Raw genomic sequence first — 19555 nt, forward strand, 5'->3', positions numbered from 1 at the left:
CATTCAAAAATTGTTTTTCCAAAACTAATCTGAGAAAATTCTTTTTCACTCAACGCACAATTAAACTCTGGAATTTGCTGCCAGGGGATGTGGTTAGTGCAGTTAGTGTAGCTGGGTTTAAAAAAGGTTTGGATAAGTTCTTGGAGGTGAAGTCCATTAATCGCTATTAATCAAGGTGACAGAGAATAGTCACTACTATTACTAGTATCAGTAGCATGGGATCTACTAAATGTTAGGGTACTTGCCTGGTACTTCTAAGTCTAGATTGGCCACTGTTGGAAACAGGATGCTGGGTTTGATGGACCCTTAGTCTGACCCAGTATGGCAATTTCTTATGTTCTTATCTGTGCGTAACGCACTCTTTCAGGGCCAGTGCAAGGATATTAGGCACTTGGCAAATCTTACATCCTTGTGCTCTCCCCTTGCCCCAGTGCTCACCAGACACTTAAAATTATTCAGGAACAACAGATTTTATATGAAGAAGGACATTCAGTCTTCTGATGTAAAAATATCACTTTCAACAACATGGATATTAAACTTACATGCACTGTTGTGATGCCAATGAGGAAACCCTGCAAAAACCCTATATCATATTAGGCCTAATGTAAAGTGGATTTGGTTTGGGCTTAGCTCTCAAAAGGCCATGAATAAATTGAACTACAATTACAATATAGTAAACCCAAATTGATGGGCGCTCCGGCCAATGAAAGCACAGACGGGCGCGCGTGACGTCACGGCGTGTGTCACGCGCGCCCGTCTATGTGCTTTCATTGGCCGGTGCGCCCAAATTGACAGGCGCTCCGGCCAATGAAAGCACGCCTGTCTATGTGCGTTTGGAGGGTATGTGTAGGGAAGGAAATGAACTGCGGGTCTGAAGTGCGTTTGGATGATGGAGGTTGAATCGCAGGTGATGGTAGTGTTCGGCGTACTTTGGATAAATGGGGACAGTGAGAATTGTTAGATTGGGGTACACTGGGCAGATTTCTAGGTGCTGTGTAGGGGGGGAGGGCTAGTAAGGTGGGTTTCCAGACTCGTGCTAGATAAATTTTATGGACGCTGTAAGGGGAGGGAAGGCAAGTTGGGTGCCATCTTTTGGCAAAGTCTGGGAGCTGTGCAGAGGTTAGGCTGGAGCGCCCAAATCGACGGGCTGATTGAGCCCTAGCTGTTGCCGAGCCAGGAGAACCGGAACCTGCGCGGGGGGGACCACTGCGAGCCGCTTGAGCCGCCGGCTGCCCCCTCCGGAGGGCGGCAGAGAAGGGAAGGGGCTGAAAAGCAACAAAAGGTAAGTTGCCACATGTCGAGCCGCTTCGGGAGGAGGGGATTTTCGGTTTCTTTGGGGGAAAGTTTGCCGTCTACCATTACCCCTGCCTCTAACGCAGGGGTAAGGGTAGGCAGGGGTAATGGTTAGCAGGTTAAACGCGCGGCAAAACGGCAGGGTAAAATAGCGATAGTCGAGGCGCACGTTACTGTATGGGAGGGAATAGCTAATTTGATCGTTTACATCTGATATACATGCCGCGTGCGGAAGGGGTTACCCGTGGATTTAAAGAGGCGGTAAGAATGGGTTAAAGGGGATAGTGTATCGCGGGTTGGACTAACGCGGCCGAAAAGTGAGTAGAAAGCGGGTTAGGAGCAGGGTAACCCCGGCCCCACTTTACTGTATCGAGCTGATAGTAAAAATCCTATCCATGAAAATGCAACAATGCAAACTTTACACCAGGCTCTACTACATCAGTACATCCCCTAAGAAGAAAACAGAACAAGACAGGCTGTTATAGATCCCTGCACAAAAACTATCTTACTTCTATCACACGCCAGAACATAGACAGACCCTCACCAAATACAGAACAAAGTGACCATAAAGCATAAATTGAAACATGCAGACAAAAACTGAGCTGTAAATTGCAAAAAGTGAGCTCTGTATACAGTACAATGGAAGAACAGAATCACCATTCCTCAAAACTATAAAATCAGGAAATATAAAACAGTCATAATAATAAAACCATATTAATACAAAAATTAAATATTTCAAGACATCTGATGAAAAGAACATTCTAAAATTAAATTCATATAAAAGTTGTTAATGTTCTCAAAAAATAATAAAATGTGTCAAAATAGACAAATCAAATAACATCCTTTAATAATTATAACTAATAAAGATAAAAAAAAATTCCAGCTTTTCCATACTTGGGAACTTTTGATTTCCAGTCACTGTGAAATTGTCATGAAGTAGTGGAGTAGTGGGGGAAGGAAGGCAAGCTACACACAAAGAGGCTGATACAGTACAGTGCGCTCCGGTGGAGCGCAATGTTAACCTGCAATTGGACGCGCGTTTTCGACGCACTAGCTTTACCCCTTATTCAGTAAGGGGTAATAGTGTGTCGAAAACGCGCGTACAACCCCCCCCGAACCTAATAGCGCCCGCAACATGCAAATGCATGTTGATGGCCCTATTAGGTATTCCCGTGCGATACAGTAAGTAAAATGTGCAGTCAGGCTGCACATTTTACTTTAAGAAATTAGCACCTATCCAAAGGTAGGCGTAAATTTCTGCTGGCGCCGGGGAAGTGCACAGAAAAGCAGTAAAAATTGCTTTTCTGTGCACCCTCTGACTTAATATCATGGCGATATTAAGTCGGAGGCCCCAAAAGTTAAAAAAAAAGTAAAAAAAATAAAAAAAAAATAAAAATTTAAAATGGGCCCGCAGCTCGCAGGTTGAAAACTGGACGCTCAATTTTGCTGGCGTCCGGTTTCCGAACCCGTGGCTGTCAACGGGCTCAAGAACCGACGCCGGCAAAATTGAGCGTCGGCTGTCAAACTCACTGACAGCCACCACTCCTGTCCAAAAAGAGGCGCTAGGGACGCGCCAGTGTCCCTAGCGCCTCTTTTTGCCGTGGACCCCAATTTAAATTAATTTACTGTATCGCGCAATTTTTACTGTATCGGCCCAAAACTTTGTCCACTCTCTTTCATATACACACAGTAACAAATTCTCATTCTCACACACAAACACAAGCTTGCTCACATTCTCATACACACATATGCCCATTCTCTCACATGCTCTCACACACATTTTCAAATGTTGAGCGTATGTATGAGCACTCATGTTCACACACACACATGTCCACATACTTTCATACACACACACAAGCTCGCTCATACTGTCACTCACATGCTCTCACATGCACACTCACTCATATTCCCCTTTCTCACTCACTTCCTTCACTTCTCTTTCACCCCCTCTCTCAGCCCTCTTTGCATTCCTTCCCTCTCCACTCACATGCACACTTATCTCCTCTTTACCCTCCCATCCCTTCCCAAGCACTCCCTTTACCTTCTTTCCCCTCTCTCACTTATACCCTTTCCCTTCCCATGCCATTCCCTCTCACTCACATCCCCCACCCCCTTCTCTTCCCTACCACCCACTGGGTCTCTTCTTTATTTCTACCCACGGGCAAGTCATAATCCAACACTAGCCAAGGGTTTGTCTTTCTGTCCGTGGGGCTTTGGACCACCACAGGTTTGTCAGAAATCTACACCGCCACTGTCTTCTTGCCCACGGGGTTTGGTATCTCTGTAGGCATATCACAAATCTGAGCTACCACTGACTTTATGACATGTTCACGAGGCCGGGGACTCCTGCGAGCATGTCAAACCACTGCCACTCTTCTTCCTGCTTGCAGGGGCTGGGAGCCCCATGAGCACATCAGAAATTTTGCTGCTGCTGTTTTCTTTCTGCTCGTGGGGGCTGAGAGCTGCATTCTAATAAGAAGGGAGGAAATTTCTCATGGTCAGCAAGTCTTATGTACATTTGTAGAAAGGGCTGGGAGCCCTGTGAGCATGTCAGAAATTCTCACCATCTCTTTTTCCTACCCGTGGGGCTGGGGATCCTCACAGGTATATCATACATGTGCGCCACTGCCACTGGTGTGTTCTTTCTGCCTGAAGACTTTTCTATCTGTATACAAACAGGCCGATACAGTACAGTGCGCTCCAGCGGAACACACTGTTAACCCGCGTTTGGATGCACGTTTGACGCACTAGCTTTATCCCTTATTCAGTAAGGGGTAATAGTGTGTCAAAAATGCGCAGCCAACCCACCCCCCCCCCCCAAAACTAATAGCGCCCGCAACATGCAAATGCATGTTGATGGCCGTATTAGTTATTCCCGCGCGATTTAGTAAGTAAAATGTGCTGCCAGGCGACACATTTTACTTTCAGAAATTAGCACCTACCCAAAGATAGGTGTTAATTTCTGCCGGCACCGGCGATATTAAGTCGGAGGTTCCAAAAGAAAAAATAATTAAAAATAAAAAATTTTAAAATCAGCCCGTGGCTTGCGGGTTGAAAACCGGATGCTCAATTTTGCCGGCGTCCAGTTTCCGGAGCTGTGGCTGTCAGCAGGTTTGAGAACGGACGCCGGCAAAATTGAGAGTCAACTGTCAAACTCTCTGACAGCCGCCGCTCCTGTCAAAAAAAAAAGATGCTTGGGACGCGCTAGTGTCCCTAGCACCTCTTTTTACCGCGGGCCCTCATTTGAATACTAAATTGCGTGCACAGGAAAGTGGCCTGTGCGCTTGCCCGCTCTCCTGCGACTTTTACTGTATCGGCCTGAAAGTGAGGCAGCTGCTGGACAGGAATTTTAGTGCAGGATCACTTTTTACCACCTCAAAATGTTGCCACCTGAGGCTGCTGCCTCATCCTGTCTAGTAATAGAACCATACCTGAGACAGACAGACATGATTAGACAATACTGGGTCACTCACACCAGTGACTATTGGCACCGCATTTTTCATAAATCAGAGCAAGAAGGGATACTTTAAGTTGAACGTTACATAACTATACCAAATGAAGTAAAGTTTGGTTATAGCCACAAAGTATGATGGTAGTAAGGACCTCAAAGCCCATTTAATGTGCCCTGATAAGGTCCAACAGAGCCCGTCTATCTCGCGCTTCACCCGTCCCTCACATTCTTTCAAGTAAGGATCCTCAAATTCAGGCCTTTTTTGATGCTATTATTAGTTTGACACCCCATCACCTCGGATGTTGCTCAGTGCAATCAACATGTCCTCTTTTTTTTTTTTTAATTATTTTACTCCTGAGTTTATCTGAGTCTCAAATCATGACCTCTTGTTCTTTTCCACTGAAATATACTTGCTTCTTATGCATTACCTCAACCTTTGAGGTATTTATTGTCTCAAATCTTCCCTCTCTTCTCCTCTAAAGTGTGTGTATACATACACACAATATAGATATTTAGATCCTGAATCTCAATTTATAGGGCTTTTGGTTCAAGACCTCACATCATTTTGGTATCCATTCTCTGGAGCGATCACTGTCTTATATATTTAGCAAAATTGCTTACCTTGTAATAAGTGTTATCCCAGGACAGCAGGATGTAGTCCTCGCATATGGGGTGACATCACTGCTGGAGCCCTATCACGGAAAACTGTGTCAAAGTTTCTAGAAACTTTTGACTGGCATCCTGAGCCCACTGAGCATGCCCAGCATGCTATGATCCCTCGAGCCACAGGGGTCTGCCTTCAGTCTTGTTTGTAGCAATAAGCTTTAGCCAAAAATAAAATAAAATGTACCGGACCCAACTCCGCGGGGTGGCGGGTGGGTTTAGTGAGGAATACATCCTGCTGACTTGGGATAACACTGATTACAAGGTAAGCAATTTTGCTTTATCCCAGGACAAGCAGGATGCTAGTCCTCACATATGGGTGATTAGCAAGCTACAGGCTGAGTCATCTGTGTGTTGGACCAACAGCGTACAACTTGTGCAACAGGCACAACAACTGGTGTACTGTTGGAAAAGATGAGGCAGCCTGAAATCACAGCAGGTTGGATGTGGAAGGAGTTGGCACTATACTGGAAACAAGTTCTTTAAGACAGACTGTCCATAGGCTGAGTCCTGTCTTCCTTCCTTGTCCAGGCAGTAGTGAGCTGCAAAGGTATGAAGAGAACTCCATGTTGCGGCTTTACATATGTCAGCTATTGGCACTGAACGATAATGTGCTACTGAGGTTGACATTGCTCTTACTGAGTGCGCCTTTACTCGCCCTTGGAGAGGGAGGCCTGCTTTTTCATAGCAGAACTCTATACAATCTGCAAGCCAGATAGAAAGAGTTTGTTTGCCCACTGCTTTCCCCGGTTTGTTTTTATCAAAAGAAACAAAAAGCTGGGTGGATTTCCTATGGGCTGTAGTGCGATCTAAGTAATATGCAAGCGCACGTTTACAGTCCAAGGTGTGTAAAGCCCTCTCTCCTTGATGAGAGTGCGGTTTTGGGAAGAAACTACCTTGGGGAGAAATTTTGGGTGTGTACGGAGTACCACTCGGTCATGTAGGAATTTTGTATAGAGTGAGTATGTGACAAGTGCTTGTAACTCACTAACCCTTCTAGCAGATGTAATGGCTATTAAGAAAATAGTCTTCCAAGTGAGAAATTTATCATCACAGGAATCCATGGGTTCAAAAGAATGACGCATGAGCCTCGTTAATACTACATTAAGGTCCCATTCTGTGACTGCTGGATGGTGTGGAGGTTTAAGTTGAATTAAACCTCTCATAAACCTACTAACAAGGGGTTGTACAGATATCGGTGCATCCCCCACGGTATTATGATAAGCTGAGATTGCACTTAAGTGTACCCTTACGAATGAGGTCTGGAGACCAGAGTCTGAGAGGTGCCATAGATAGTCTAATAAAGATGATGTGAGGCAGGTTAAAGGGTTAATGCCTTCTTGGGTACACCACATGGTTAATCTTTTCCACTTAGAACGATAGTTTTTTTGTGTGGAAGGTTTGCATGAAGCTACAAGCACATGAGAGACAGAGGAAAGATTGAGAGGTTGCAGGATCAAGCTTTCAACATTCATGCTGTGAGGGATAGGGATTGAAGGTTGGGATGACGCAAACTGCCCTGATCCTGAGTTATGAGAGTGGGAGCTGTGCCCAGGCGAATTGGTTCCCTGATGAAAAGATTGAGGAATATGGGAAACCATACGTGTCGAGGCCAATACGGGGCTATGAGTATCATGGACCCTTTGTCCTGTTGCAGCTTCACTAGTGTCTTGGTTATTAGCAGTATCGGGGGATACACGTATAGGAGGCCTGAATTCCAGTAGCGAGCAAAGGCGTCTCTGGGTAACTGGTTTCTCTGCTTGTGCAGGGAGCAAATGTTGTCCACTTTGTGATTCAGTGCTGATGCAAAGAGGTCTACTGTTGGTTGACCCCAACGTTGAAATATCCTGGTCGCTACTAAGGGATCCAGGGACCATTCGTGAGGTTGGAATTGGCGACTGAGGCCGTCTGCCACTACGTTGTGAATGCCTGCCAGATAAGTGGCCTGCAGAAACATTGAGTGCGTTAGGGCCCAGTCCCAAATTTGTGCTGCTTCTTGACAAAGGAGAAACGAGCCCATACCTCCTTGTTTGTTTATTGTACCATATGGCTACCGTGTTGTCTGTCTGTATCAGTATAGTCTTGTGTGAAAGGCAGTCCTTGAACGCATGCAGCGCATAACGTATAGCTCAAAGCTCTAGGAAATTTATCTGAAATGTGGCTTCGAGATTTGTCCAAGTACCCTGGGTTTGGAGATGTCCAATGTGTGCTCCCCACCCTAAGGTGGATGCATCTGTAGTCAATGTTACTTGCGAAATTGGTTGTTGGAAAGGTAGGCCTGTGAGCAAGTTGTTCATGTTCGTCCACCAGAGGAGCGAGGACCGTAGTTGTTGAGTTATCTAAACTGGATAAGACAGTGGTTGAATGGCTTGTATCCACTGCCCTCTCAGTGTCCATTGAGTGACATGAACTGTGGAGGCCATGTGACCCAGAAGAGTGAGGCATTGATGGGCTGTCACATGCGCCCGTGTGCGTAGAGAGTCTAACGAGGCGAGTGTCTGTGCACGGTCTTTTGGAAGGAAAGCTTTTGATGTTATGATGTTTAATTCTGCTCCGATGAATTGTAACAGGTGAGATGGTATGAAATGGGATTTCTGGTAGATGATTAGGAATCCCAACGAATGGAGTAGATTTATCGTGAGCTTGAGAGAATTGAGAGCTCCTTGTCTTGTTTGGCTTCTGATGAGCCAGTCGTCCAGATAAGGAAAAACGTGTACGCCTTCCTTGTGCAAGTGGGCTGCTGCCACTGCCAGGCACTTTGTGAACACTCGAGGTGCTGAGGCAAGACTGGAAATGTTGACATCCCACTAAGAATCGCAGATACTTGCAATGAGGAGGGAATATTGGAATGTGAGCGTAAGCGTCTTGAAGATCCAGAGAACAAAGCCAATCTCCTTTTTGAAGTAGAGGTAACATGGTGCCCAATGATACCATCCTGAATTTTTCCTTTCGTAGGTATTTGTTGGGCTTCCGGAGGTCAAATATGGGATGTAGGCCTCCTGTTTTCTTTGGAATGAAGAAATAATGGGAGTAGAATCCTCTGCCCTGGCTCTCAGAAGGGTGGATAAATCTTTTTGTAAAAGTGTGGATTGATTTTTCACTGTCCAAGACAAAGTGGGTGGAGTATCGTTTGGTACAGTTAGAAAGTCCAGATGGTAACCTTGAGATGTTATCGAGAGTACCCATTGGTCTGTAGTGATGTGCAACCAATTTTGATGGAAAAAAGTGATCCGACCACCTACCGGCAAATTTGGGGTCGGATTGGTAGACAGGCTTCTGTTCTCTAGTGAGTTTTCAAAATCCCGAAGCCGGGCCTGTTTGCGGTGGAGGCTGAGCTCTAGGTGCCCTTGGTTGTCGGGTCTGTGATCTTTGTGCTGGCCTTGATAACCGACCACTGGCAGCAGGAGGATAGTATCTCCGTGGTCTATAATATGGCCTTTTTGAGTCCTTCCTGGGAAGTCTACGTGTAGATGGCTGGGATTCTGGTGAAACAGAGGAAAGTTGATGTAATGTTTCCAAGTGTTCCTTCAATTGAGAGACTGCTTCACGTACCTTATCTCCAAAGAGATTATCTCCTGCACAAGGTAGATCAGCAAGCTTCTCTTGCACCTCTGGCCTCAGGTCTGAGGCTTTGAGCCAGGCCCATCTGCGAGCACTAATGCCTGTGGCAGACATCCTAGATGAAGTTTCGAAGCTGTCATATGATGCTCTAACTTCATGTTTCCCAGCTTCCAGGCCCTTATGAATGTTGTTAAAGGAATCTTGGAATTGATGGGGAAGAGATTACGAAAACTCCTGAAGTTGTTTCCACAGATTACGCTGATATTGCATCATATAGAGTTGGTAGGACGCAATTCTGGACACTAACATGGAACCTTGGAACATTTTCCTGCCGATGGTGTCCAAAAACCTGTGATCTTTTCCAGAAGGATTTGATGAATGAGGTTTAATCCTTTTAGACCGCTTTCGAGCTGACTCTACTACCACCAACTGTTGCGTTCATGCCTCTTCTCGCCCCTCGCTCCATCCTCTCTACCTTGGGAGCGACTCCCTTCGGCTCTGACGGACAGATGCAGCCGCGGCTTCTCTCTGCCTCTTGGTCCCGGTGTCCCCGGGCTGGCATGATGCTACGGATCCATATTCCTGATGACATAAGGGCGCGCATTCCAGACTTTGTAGCAGCAAGGGCGCGAACATCGGGGGCATCCCCCCGTAGTGATGTCATCCATTTGCACTTTAAAAGGTCTTTGTTTGCTAACCTCTAACGAGTTAGCAAGGAACTCCAACAGGACTTGCATAGGCAGTCCACAATACTTGCAACAACGATCCGAGTCAGCTAGGGGAATCCTTCTCCACTGCTCGGCCTTTCCAAACTTACCAGGAGTACCCGCTCCACGGGGGCTCCACTCTCTTTTCTTGATTTCAGATTGCCAAGACAGGATCCGGTACTTGCTCCTCGAGGGCCTACGTCCCTGAATACTCGGAAGACTCCTCATTGCCTGGAAGCGATCGCAGACGTGAATACAGTGAGTTCTATTGTAGATAGGAATCTGTACTCACTCCACGAGGGCCTACATTCCTATAGCTCTGAAGACTCCCTTCCGTCCAAGACTTTATCGCAGGTACAGAGATCGAGAGTTATATTGGCAAGACTGCAGATAGGAACCGGTACTCGCTCCACGAGGGCCCATGTTCCTAGAATCCTTTACAGACTCTCTTCTACTCTAGAAGCCATTTCATATACAGCTATTGCGAGTTTTTATTACAGACTGTTTATAGGAACCAGTGCTTGCCTAAGGCTCCTGTTCCTGGATATACTGAAGACTCTCTGTGGCATAGAGACCATTGCAGACATCTACTATTGTGAGTGTACCATCTTGTATCCAGTATACCCCGTCTACTCACTACTTCTAGTCTCTCTCTACAGCTCAGCAACCCAGAGATTATATTCCAGTATCAGAAGGACTTCAGCCCTGCCAGACACTGACTCACTACTGCCACCACTGGTGGTCCAGCTTCCAGCCTAATAAAGAACTATTTGTGTTTATTTCATATTCTAGCCTAGCCAGTGGTTCCTCTCAGGATCTCCTCCTGGGGGTGCTGTCATCTGCCATCGACCCAGGGATTCACCATTTCCTCCAAGTGGTCATTCCTTACACTACTATCACTCTATGGGAGCCAACCACTACCGACCACTAACACCGCTTACAGAAGTATTATATAGCTCGCTACCTTCTCTTTCTATGGGACTTGCCAGCAGCCTATATATAACAGATTGCTACTCCGTAGCGGAGGCATGATAGATTGCTATCTCAGTAGCGAAGTACAATATACCTATTGTTAGCTCCTCTCCTCAGAAGAGTATCATTGAACAGTTTGCCAACTCCTCTTCCTTGGAGAGTTGATCCATAACAGATTGTTACCTTCTTCCCTTAACAGAAGCATCTAACAGCAGTTCACTAACAGATTACTAACTCCACCCTCCTAGCAGGTAAGCACTACAGATTGCTAACTCCTCCCCTCTGGAGGAGCAGATCATGACAGATTGCTAACTCCTCCCCCTTTCAGGAGAAAAGCAGAACACCGATTGGTGAGGCAGTTGTGTTTTCTGAAAGCCAGGGATATACTGTACCAGATAGGTGGCATCAGTCCTTTTATTGACAGTTGGTATGGTACAGGGATGTTCCCATAACCTGTGTTGCAAGTCCACAAGAATTTGTGAACTGGTATTGCCAGGAATTTTTTAGGTGGATCCACAAACTGCAATACTTCCAATATTTTCTGTATAGTATCTTCTTCAGATACTAGCTGAAAAGGGATAGTGTCAGCCATCTCCTTAATGAAAGTAGAGAAAGATCTCTGGAGGGGACTTCCTTCTTTCCTCCTGAGGAGAAGGATCTGAGAGGACTTCCTCCGAGGAAGAGTCGGTATCTGGATCATCCCAAGTGTCTGAGGAAAATGGACGAGGAGTCGATGGAAGAGGAAAGGATGGCATCGAGGGTTTCACCGGTGGTCTTGATGGAAACAGTGGAGAAAACGATGGTCTTGGACGAGAGATTCCCGATGGACCTGGTATAGGCTCAGGCATCAGTAAATCCTTTGTCTCTTCTTCCATTGGTCTTGGTGTCAGAGCATCGGGTGGTTGCACCGGAATGGCACCGATGAGAGTATCCAACTTTGCTAGTATTGTTGCTAAGGACATATCCGTCACTGGCGTTGGTATAGGCATCGGTGTCAGCGAGGATGATTGTCTCTGTGGTTGAGCCGGGGCCAGCGATGGACTCTGTGACGGTATCGGAATCGACACTAGTGACAGGGTTGGAATAGATGCGGGCGATGGAACTGGCATCGAGGGTGGAACCGTTGTCTGTGCTGGCATCGAAGGCATGTCTGAGTGCATCTCGAACTGCCTGGCGGATATAACCATCCAGTTCCACCCTCATAGCTGGTGAAGTCAGAGCAGCTATGGGGGGGGAGGCAGTGAAGGCGATACAGTTATCTCCACAGGTCCCTGTGGAGGTACGGTTCCCGGCACAGATATCAGTGGGGATCGCCTAGGAGTCGAAGGCCTCAAGGGCAGTAGAGACTCCTCCCTCCGAGGTTTTTTCGGAGTTGGTTCGATGATTATCGAGGGAAATCCGGTTATCGGGTCCAAGTCCAGATCCTGAGGCCTCCGATGTCGATGTTGGTGCTTCTGTCGATGCTCAACGGCCTTTTCGATTATAGATGTAGACTTTATCGATGACCGGGAAGGGGTCGGCGAAGGCCAATCACCTGCTTCATCTGGGCAACGTCTAGTTTTCAGAACGACTTTTCTAATCGCTCCAGCCGGAGACGATTGTGTCGAAGTTGAAGTCGACGGCATCAGTTGAAGATAAAAAAAGATGTTCCATCTTTTCCATGCACGCTCGCCTGCCTTTCGGCGTCATTTCGGCGCATCTCAGGCACATCGACACATCATGTCTCTTGCCAAGACAGAGTACACACTCGATGTGTGGGTCATTATGGACATAGTGCAGGAGCAAGTCGGGCACTTTTTAAACCCGGTAGCAATAATGAAGGCCGGACAGCCGTCGACGACCTTCTGACTAGGTTTAACGATAATGGAACAGACTGGAAAAAATAAAATCATTCACCGATGGTGAAAAGAGGGAGATCCCTATGGCAGGATAATTTTTTTCCCGAAATTTTTGAAACTATTTTTGTAGTGAATATTCACTGCACAGGACTCCTTATCCGCGAGGCTAACTGCAGCGCGGAAAAAAGAAGATCGAAGGGAGACCCCTGTGGCTCGAGGGTTCATGGCATGCTGGGCATGCTCAGTGGGCTCAGAATGCCAGTCAAAAGTTTCTAGAAACTTTGACAAAGTTTTCCGTGATAGGGCTCCATCAGTGACATCACCCATATGTGAGGACTAGCATCCTGCTTGACCTGGGATAACGGGAGATTCCTTCTCCCAGAAATGGCCACAATATTTGAAACCACTAAAACCAAGTTGTCACAAATCAGAAGGAAGCCCTCAAAGCTGTTTTTTATGGTTTATGAAAACAAACCCTTCAAGGCATACTTAGAAAACTAAATACACAGTTTAATTACTAATTTAATTACTGTTTACCCTAAGTAGTATTAAACTACAGAAAACCATAATGTATTACTGAAGCCAGCAGGGGAGCTTTTGACAAAGTGGAGATATAAAGAAAAAGCCAGAGATCATCTGGAGTCTACAACAGATTACACTTTTTCGGGGGGCCCAGCAGCTTCCATATTCTCCCCCTTTGGGCTTCCAGCTCAGTCGGAATCCACCTGAGATTCAACACTATTAGCCTACAATCACAATTGCCCAAGGAGTTTTCTATTTTATATCTCTTCTCAATTTACTTAATCTGATCAATGCGCAACAGTCCTTGGCCAGGGCTGTGAATAAGATTTTCTTTGGGAACTATAAAATCATGGGCCCTAAATCCAGCAACTAGTTGTCGCCCTTGTGCCATGACTAGAATGTCCTCTCTTTCCCAAGGGATGTAAAAGTTGCCTTTACAGTATCTCAGCTGGCCCAGCGAGTGGAAGAACGGATCTAAATGAGCCGGCCCCAAATCAAACACTCAGCCATCGCTGGCAGGTTATCTATCTGCTGGGCATAAAATTCAGAGCTGCAAGATGGCTAAAGGAATCTACAAAAGATTACTCACTATCATTGTACCAGTTCTACTGTACCTTATTCACAACAGAGCTGAGAGATGAGTCCTCGGAACTAAGGATGACTCCGGCTCTTTCAAAAGCCATATCCATGTCTGATTTAGCAGGACTGGAACTACCTAGAACAGGAAGATAGATTGATTAGTATTAACTCTGAGAGTTCTTCAATCAAAGGCACTAGTATACTGACTAAAATGCACTTCACTATCAGGCTGGTCAGAACAGCAAGGGGCACTACTGCAAGCATGGGTCTTGATGCTTACCTGACAGACAAGAGTTTTACAAAGGCCTAAAAATGATGCCACAATATGCTAGAATTACACTTAGCAGCTAATCAATACAACCTATAGAACAAAAAATAAAACTAAACAAAACCTGCACACCCCTACAATTGTCAATGGTTGACAATGTCAATAGGTTAACCGTATATAATTTTTTTTTTTTTTTTTTTGAGGCAGCCTGACCAGTCACGGGATCTAGGAGAGAATGGAATTAGGTTCCCCTCCTCAAAGAGACTACATAGGACAGGATGTTTAAAATTCAGATTTGCCTCAGTAGCCCCAGCAAAAACAGGGGTGTGCTTGGGAAATGTGGCAAAAATCCCACTTCATGGGTTTGAAAGTGATTGCGCTAGCACAATGAGCTATATGATACCCCACTAGACCCAGATTGGCCTGGGTCAGAGAAAGAACACAATTCACTAATCCAGAAAAAACATCTCTCTTGGTTATGGATTACACAGTTTTTTTCAAAACAAGAAAAAAACTGGGTAGACTATCTACAGTTGTAGAGATCTCCAGATGGAAGAATGCAATTACCGATATCCAAAGAGAAACACTGTTACAGATTTATGCATGCCAGTCAGTGACTAAAAATGTACATAGATTGATAAAGCAACAAGGAAGGCTGTCTAACAAAGCCATGGAGGCAACAAGATGAGAATTAGAAGCCAAAATGTCCAAATTTTGGATTCTTAATTGTGGAAATAAATATTTTTAAAAATCCTGACTCAGGCCGAGTTTCGCCCTCTTACAATGGGACTGCGTCAGGGGCTACAACACAAACAGATTCATAAACACTTATAAATAATACAAATCATAAAAACACATAAACCTCAGACATTAATGTCAAACCATTAAACAAAATCAATCTGGACCCTCATGAGACACTGGACTCTGGCAAAGCAGGTTCTCAAGTTGTGGAAATCGCAGAGGACTGTTACACAGCAGGCGTTATAGGTCCGCACACCACAGTCTGAGAGATCAAACCAGGGCTACTAGAAATATCAAACCCAGATGTCCTACAGTCCTCTGAATCACCCTTATCAAGGACAAAAGGGGAAACATGAGTTTGGTGTTGACATGGTATCTGTTCCCCTTTATCTTTAAAAAAAAAAAAAATGAAAGCCAATAAACTCTGTTCCCTTCAGAATTATTTTAAATTGTTTTGAATCTTTATCTAAAAATGACCAGTGCACAAGTTGTACCTAAACGTGAAGCAGGATCTAATTTAAAAGACAACATTCAACATTTTCTTTTCTTCAGTTGTCAGGTCTGGGAAACCAGCAAGTGCTTAAGGTGTGATTTATGTCCCAGGCACAGCAGAGTTTTCAGACACTGCTTTACAATTAACACCAGACCTAGATAAATAAGTAATTCCTTATAACCTTTTTGCAACTAAGAAAGACGCTGTATCTTAGTATTGCATTTATTACAATATATTTAAACATTAGGAGTATTAGAAGCTTCACACAAATAAATATATAAATTAAAAATTAGGAAAGTAAAAGCAAGTGTTTTTTGTCAATTAGATGGAATTTCTACACTAGAACAAACCGCGAAGATGTCTTAACGTAGTGTACTTGAATTTATAAGTGATATTTTTCTGCACATTTATTAGTTAGTAATTCACGAGAATAAAGGATTGCTATGTTAGCCAGTTACATACTAATTGTACACTGTTAAAAGTATACAGCAGAAAAAGCAAATGTTGCTTACCTGTAATAGGTGTTCTCACAGGACAGCAGGATGTTAGTCCTCACATATGAGTGACATCACAGATGGAGCCCAATCACGGAACACTTTTGTCAAAGTTTCCAGAACTTTGACTGGCCCCCTACTGGGCATGCCCAGCATGGCACTAACCCTGCAGCCAGCAGGGGTCCCCCTTCAGTCTTGTTACAAAGCTACAGGCAGTGCCGAAAAATATAAGAAAACAAACCCAACACCGTGGGGTGGCGGGCGGTTTTCGTGAGGACTAACATCCTGCTCTACTGTGAGATCACCTGTTACAGGTAAGCAACATTTGCTTTCTCACAGAACAAGCAGGATAGTAGTCCTCACATATGGGTGAGTACCGAGCTGAGGATGTCCGGACATGCACCAAATGTACCCAGGGACATGCCAGAGGCACAAAGCTGGGGTGGAATTTGGGAGAGGGCATCCTGAACCCCACCGGGCAGGCGGAAGGGTGTTGGTATGTCACGTCGTAAATAGGTTACGCAATACAGACTGGCCGAAGATGGAATCTTGTCTTCCGGCTTTGTCTAAGCAATAGTGGGCTGTAAAAGTATGGAGAGAACTCCAGGTGGCAGCCCTGCAAATGTCAGGAAGCGGCACCGATCGTAGGTGTGCTACTGAAGTCGCCATGGCCCTTACAGAGTGTGCTTTAACACGGTCTTGAAGTGGAATGCCCGCTTGCTGATAGCAAAAGGATATGCAGTCCGCTAGCCAGGAGGAGAGAGTCTGCTTAACCACAGGCTGTCCCAATTTGTTAGAATGGAAAGAGACAAACAACTGAGTGCTCTTTCTGTGGGCAGCTGTACAGTCTAGGTAGAAAGCTAGAGCCCGTTTACAGTCAAGGGTATGCAGAGCCTGCTCTCCTGGATTGGAATGGGGCCTGAGAAAAAAGGTAGGTAGTATGATGGATTGATTGAGATGAAACTCTGAAACTACCTTAGGTAGGAATTTAGGGTGAGTGCGGAGTACTGCCCGGTCCTGCAGAAGTTTAGTATAAGGCGGATAGGTAACTAGTGCCTGTAACTCTGCGAGCGGAAGTGATAGCCAAGAGGAAAATCACTTTCCATGTTTGATAGCGAACATCGCAAGCATGAAGAGGCTCGAATGGTGGTTTCATGAGCCGACCCAAAACTAGGTTGAGGTCCCAAGAAGGGGCCAGAGGACGCAGTGGAGGCTTGAGGTGATGCAAGCCCTTCAGAAATTGTGTGACAAGGGGTTGCACTGATATAGGGACATCCCTGACACCTTTATGGAAGGCGGCTACCGCACTGACATGCATTCTGATGGAGGAAGTTTTTAGACCTGACTCTGACAAGTGCCAGAGATAGTCTAGAAACTTCAGGATTGGACAGGTAAAGGGATCAAGGGCCTGAGAAGAGCACTATGACGCGAACCTGTTCCATTTATAAGAGTAAGATTTTCTCGTGGAAGGCTTCCGTGAAGCAATCAAGACACGGGAAACTGGATCAGAAAGGTTAAAAGGTTGAAGGATTAACCTTTCAACATCCATGCCGTCAGGGACAAGGCTTGAAGATTGGGGTGGCAAAGGCACCCGTTGTTTTGAGTGATTAGAAGCGGGTCTGTTCCCAAAGGAATGTGCCTGTGAATGGAGAGATCCTGAAGTATTGGAAACCACACCTGGTGGGGCCAGTGGGGAGCTATCAGGATCATAGTTCCCTTGTCCTGACGTAACTTCACGAGAGTTTTCGAGAGAAGTGGAAGAGGAGGGAATGCGTATAGGAGACCGGTTACCCATGATAGGGAGAACGCGTCTCTTGGTGGATAATGTTGGCTGCGAATGAGAGAGCAGAAATTGCCTACTTTGCGATTCTGGGATGATGCAAAGAGGTCTATTTGAGGATAACCCCATTTTTGGAAGATGGTGTTCGCTACTGAGGGGTTTAGAGACCACTCATGCGGTTGGAAGGTACGACAACTTGTCTGCCAGCACGCTGTCTACTCCCGGCAAGTAGGTGGCCCTGAGGTACATCGAGTGGGAGAGGGCCTCTGCCCATATCTGTGCAGCTTCCTGACAGAAGGTAGGAGCTTGTTCCTCCCTGCTTGTTGATGTACCACATGGCCACCTGGTTGTCCATCTGGATCAGGATGACTTGATTGGGTAGGTGATCCTGAAATACTCTGAGAGCGTATCGGATTGCTTACAGCTCCAGGAAATTTATCTGGTGTTTGGCTTCCTCTAGAGACCAAGAACCTTGTGTCTGCAGATCGGCCACGTGGGTTCCCCATCTGAAGTTGGAAGTGTCAGTGGTGAGAATTATTTGAGGGTCTGGCGCCTGAAAGGGCAAGCCCTGTAGAAGAATGGTCTGATTTGTCCACTAGGCGAGAGAGAGACGGAGGGAGTCAGTTACGTGGACAATGGTCGACAGGGGCTGAAAGGATTGAGTCCATTGCGACCTTAGAGTCCACTGCATGACTCTCATGGCCAAACGGGCCATTGGGGTGACCTGAACTGAGGACGCCATGTGTCCCAGGAGGATGAGAAAACGATGTGCAGTCGTTGAATGTTGAGACCGCAGCTGATGCACCGGAGACACGAGAGTGAGAGCTCGTTGTCGAGGCAGGAAAGACTTTGTCTGCAAGTATCCAAGTCTGCCCCAATGAACGATAAGGTTTGAGATGGGACTAAGCAGGATTTGTCGTAATTGACGAGAAATCCGAGTGAAATTAGAGTGTTTAAGGTGAAATGTAGGGACGACGGAGCGGCTTGCTGAGTCGGAGCCCTGATTAACCAATCGTCCAGATAGGGGTAGACGTAAACACCTTGAGTCCTGAGGAAGGCTGCAACCACGACGAGGCATTTTGTGAAGACTCGTGGTGCAGATTTATTTATTTAGGTTTTTTATATACCAGCATTCATGATAAAATCACATCATGCCGGTTTACATTCGAACAAGGTGTGCAAAAAAAATACAATAACTGAATCTAGTGCAGAGGAGTTGCAGTTACAATGAACAGGGGTAATGGAACTGGGACAAGAGATAACGAAGCAGAAGAAGGTTAACATAAATTAATAACTATTTACAGCACCGGGGTGGCTACATTCTTTGAATATATAGTTGTGATTCAGGTGTGGTCAGGGAAGGCTTGTTTGAATAGCCAAGTTTTCAATCTTTTTCTGAAGGTTGGCAGGCAAGGCTCCTGGAGGAGGTTCGTGGGGATGGAGTTCCAGAGTGATGGTCCGGCTGTCGAGAAAGCCCGTTCAGATGCGAGGCCGAATGGAAGCACTCGGTACTGTTAGTGCTTGGGGCCTACGAGAAACCTCAGGTATTTGCGATGAGATGGAGTTATTGCAATATGAGTGTATGTGTCCTGGAGGTCTAGAGAGCAGAGCCAGTCTCTTCTTTGTAAAAGAGGAAGAAGTGAGCCCAAGGTTACCATCTTGAACTTTTCTCTCTGGAGGTACTTGTTTAGGGCTCGTAGATCCAGAATTGGACGAATGCCTCCCGATCATTTGGGGATTAGAAAGTACCGGGAATAGAACCAGAGGCCTTGCTGAGGGGATGGTACTGGTTCTATTGCTCTGGACTGGAGAAGGAGGGATACCTCCTGTTCCAGGAGCAATGAATGGTCAGATGTTTTCCACGTCCTTAGAGGTGGGGAATCCGGTGGGCTAGAGAGAAAATTGAGATGATATCCTTGAGCAATTATCGCTAGGACCCACTGGTCTGAGGTGATTGAGTGCCACCTGTTGTTGAAATGGCACAATCGACCTCCCATTGGTATGTGGGGGTAATGGAAGCTGGCTGCTGCTCTCTATGCGAGAGTCAAAAGCCAGAAGCAGGGCCCGGCTGGGGGGATTTGTGTGGCTTTTGTTTCCGGGTCTGACGAGACTGTGTTTTTAGAAATGGTCTCATAGAACGGGATCTGGTTGGTGGCGGGTAGGACTTCTTCGGACGGAAGAAAGACTTTTTAG

General features: G+C 45.9%; 1 protein-coding gene across 9 annotated transcripts in view; it reads right to left on the bottom strand.

The window, feature by feature from the left end:
* PNPLA7 (patatin like phospholipase domain containing 7) overlaps window positions 1-19555 on the bottom strand; it is a 668718-nt gene that overhangs the window by 477605 nt on the left and 171558 nt on the right. For all 9 annotated transcript variants that reach the window (XR_003858427.1, XM_029614471.1, XM_029614468.1 and 6 more), the window contains one exon: window positions 13622-13722. Coding sequence is in view for 8 of the 9 variants with exons in the window: in XM_029614471.1 (XP_029470331.1) it covers window positions 13622-13722 (101 nt within the window). In the remaining variant the exon portion in view is untranslated. The remainder of the gene's footprint in view (window positions 1-13621; window positions 13723-19555) is intronic.

Source organism: Rhinatrema bivittatum, chromosome 8, assembly GCF_901001135.1.
Source record: "Rhinatrema bivittatum chromosome 8, aRhiBiv1.1, whole genome shotgun sequence".
Taxonomy (NCBI): domain Eukaryota; kingdom Metazoa; phylum Chordata; class Amphibia; order Gymnophiona; family Rhinatrematidae; genus Rhinatrema; species Rhinatrema bivittatum.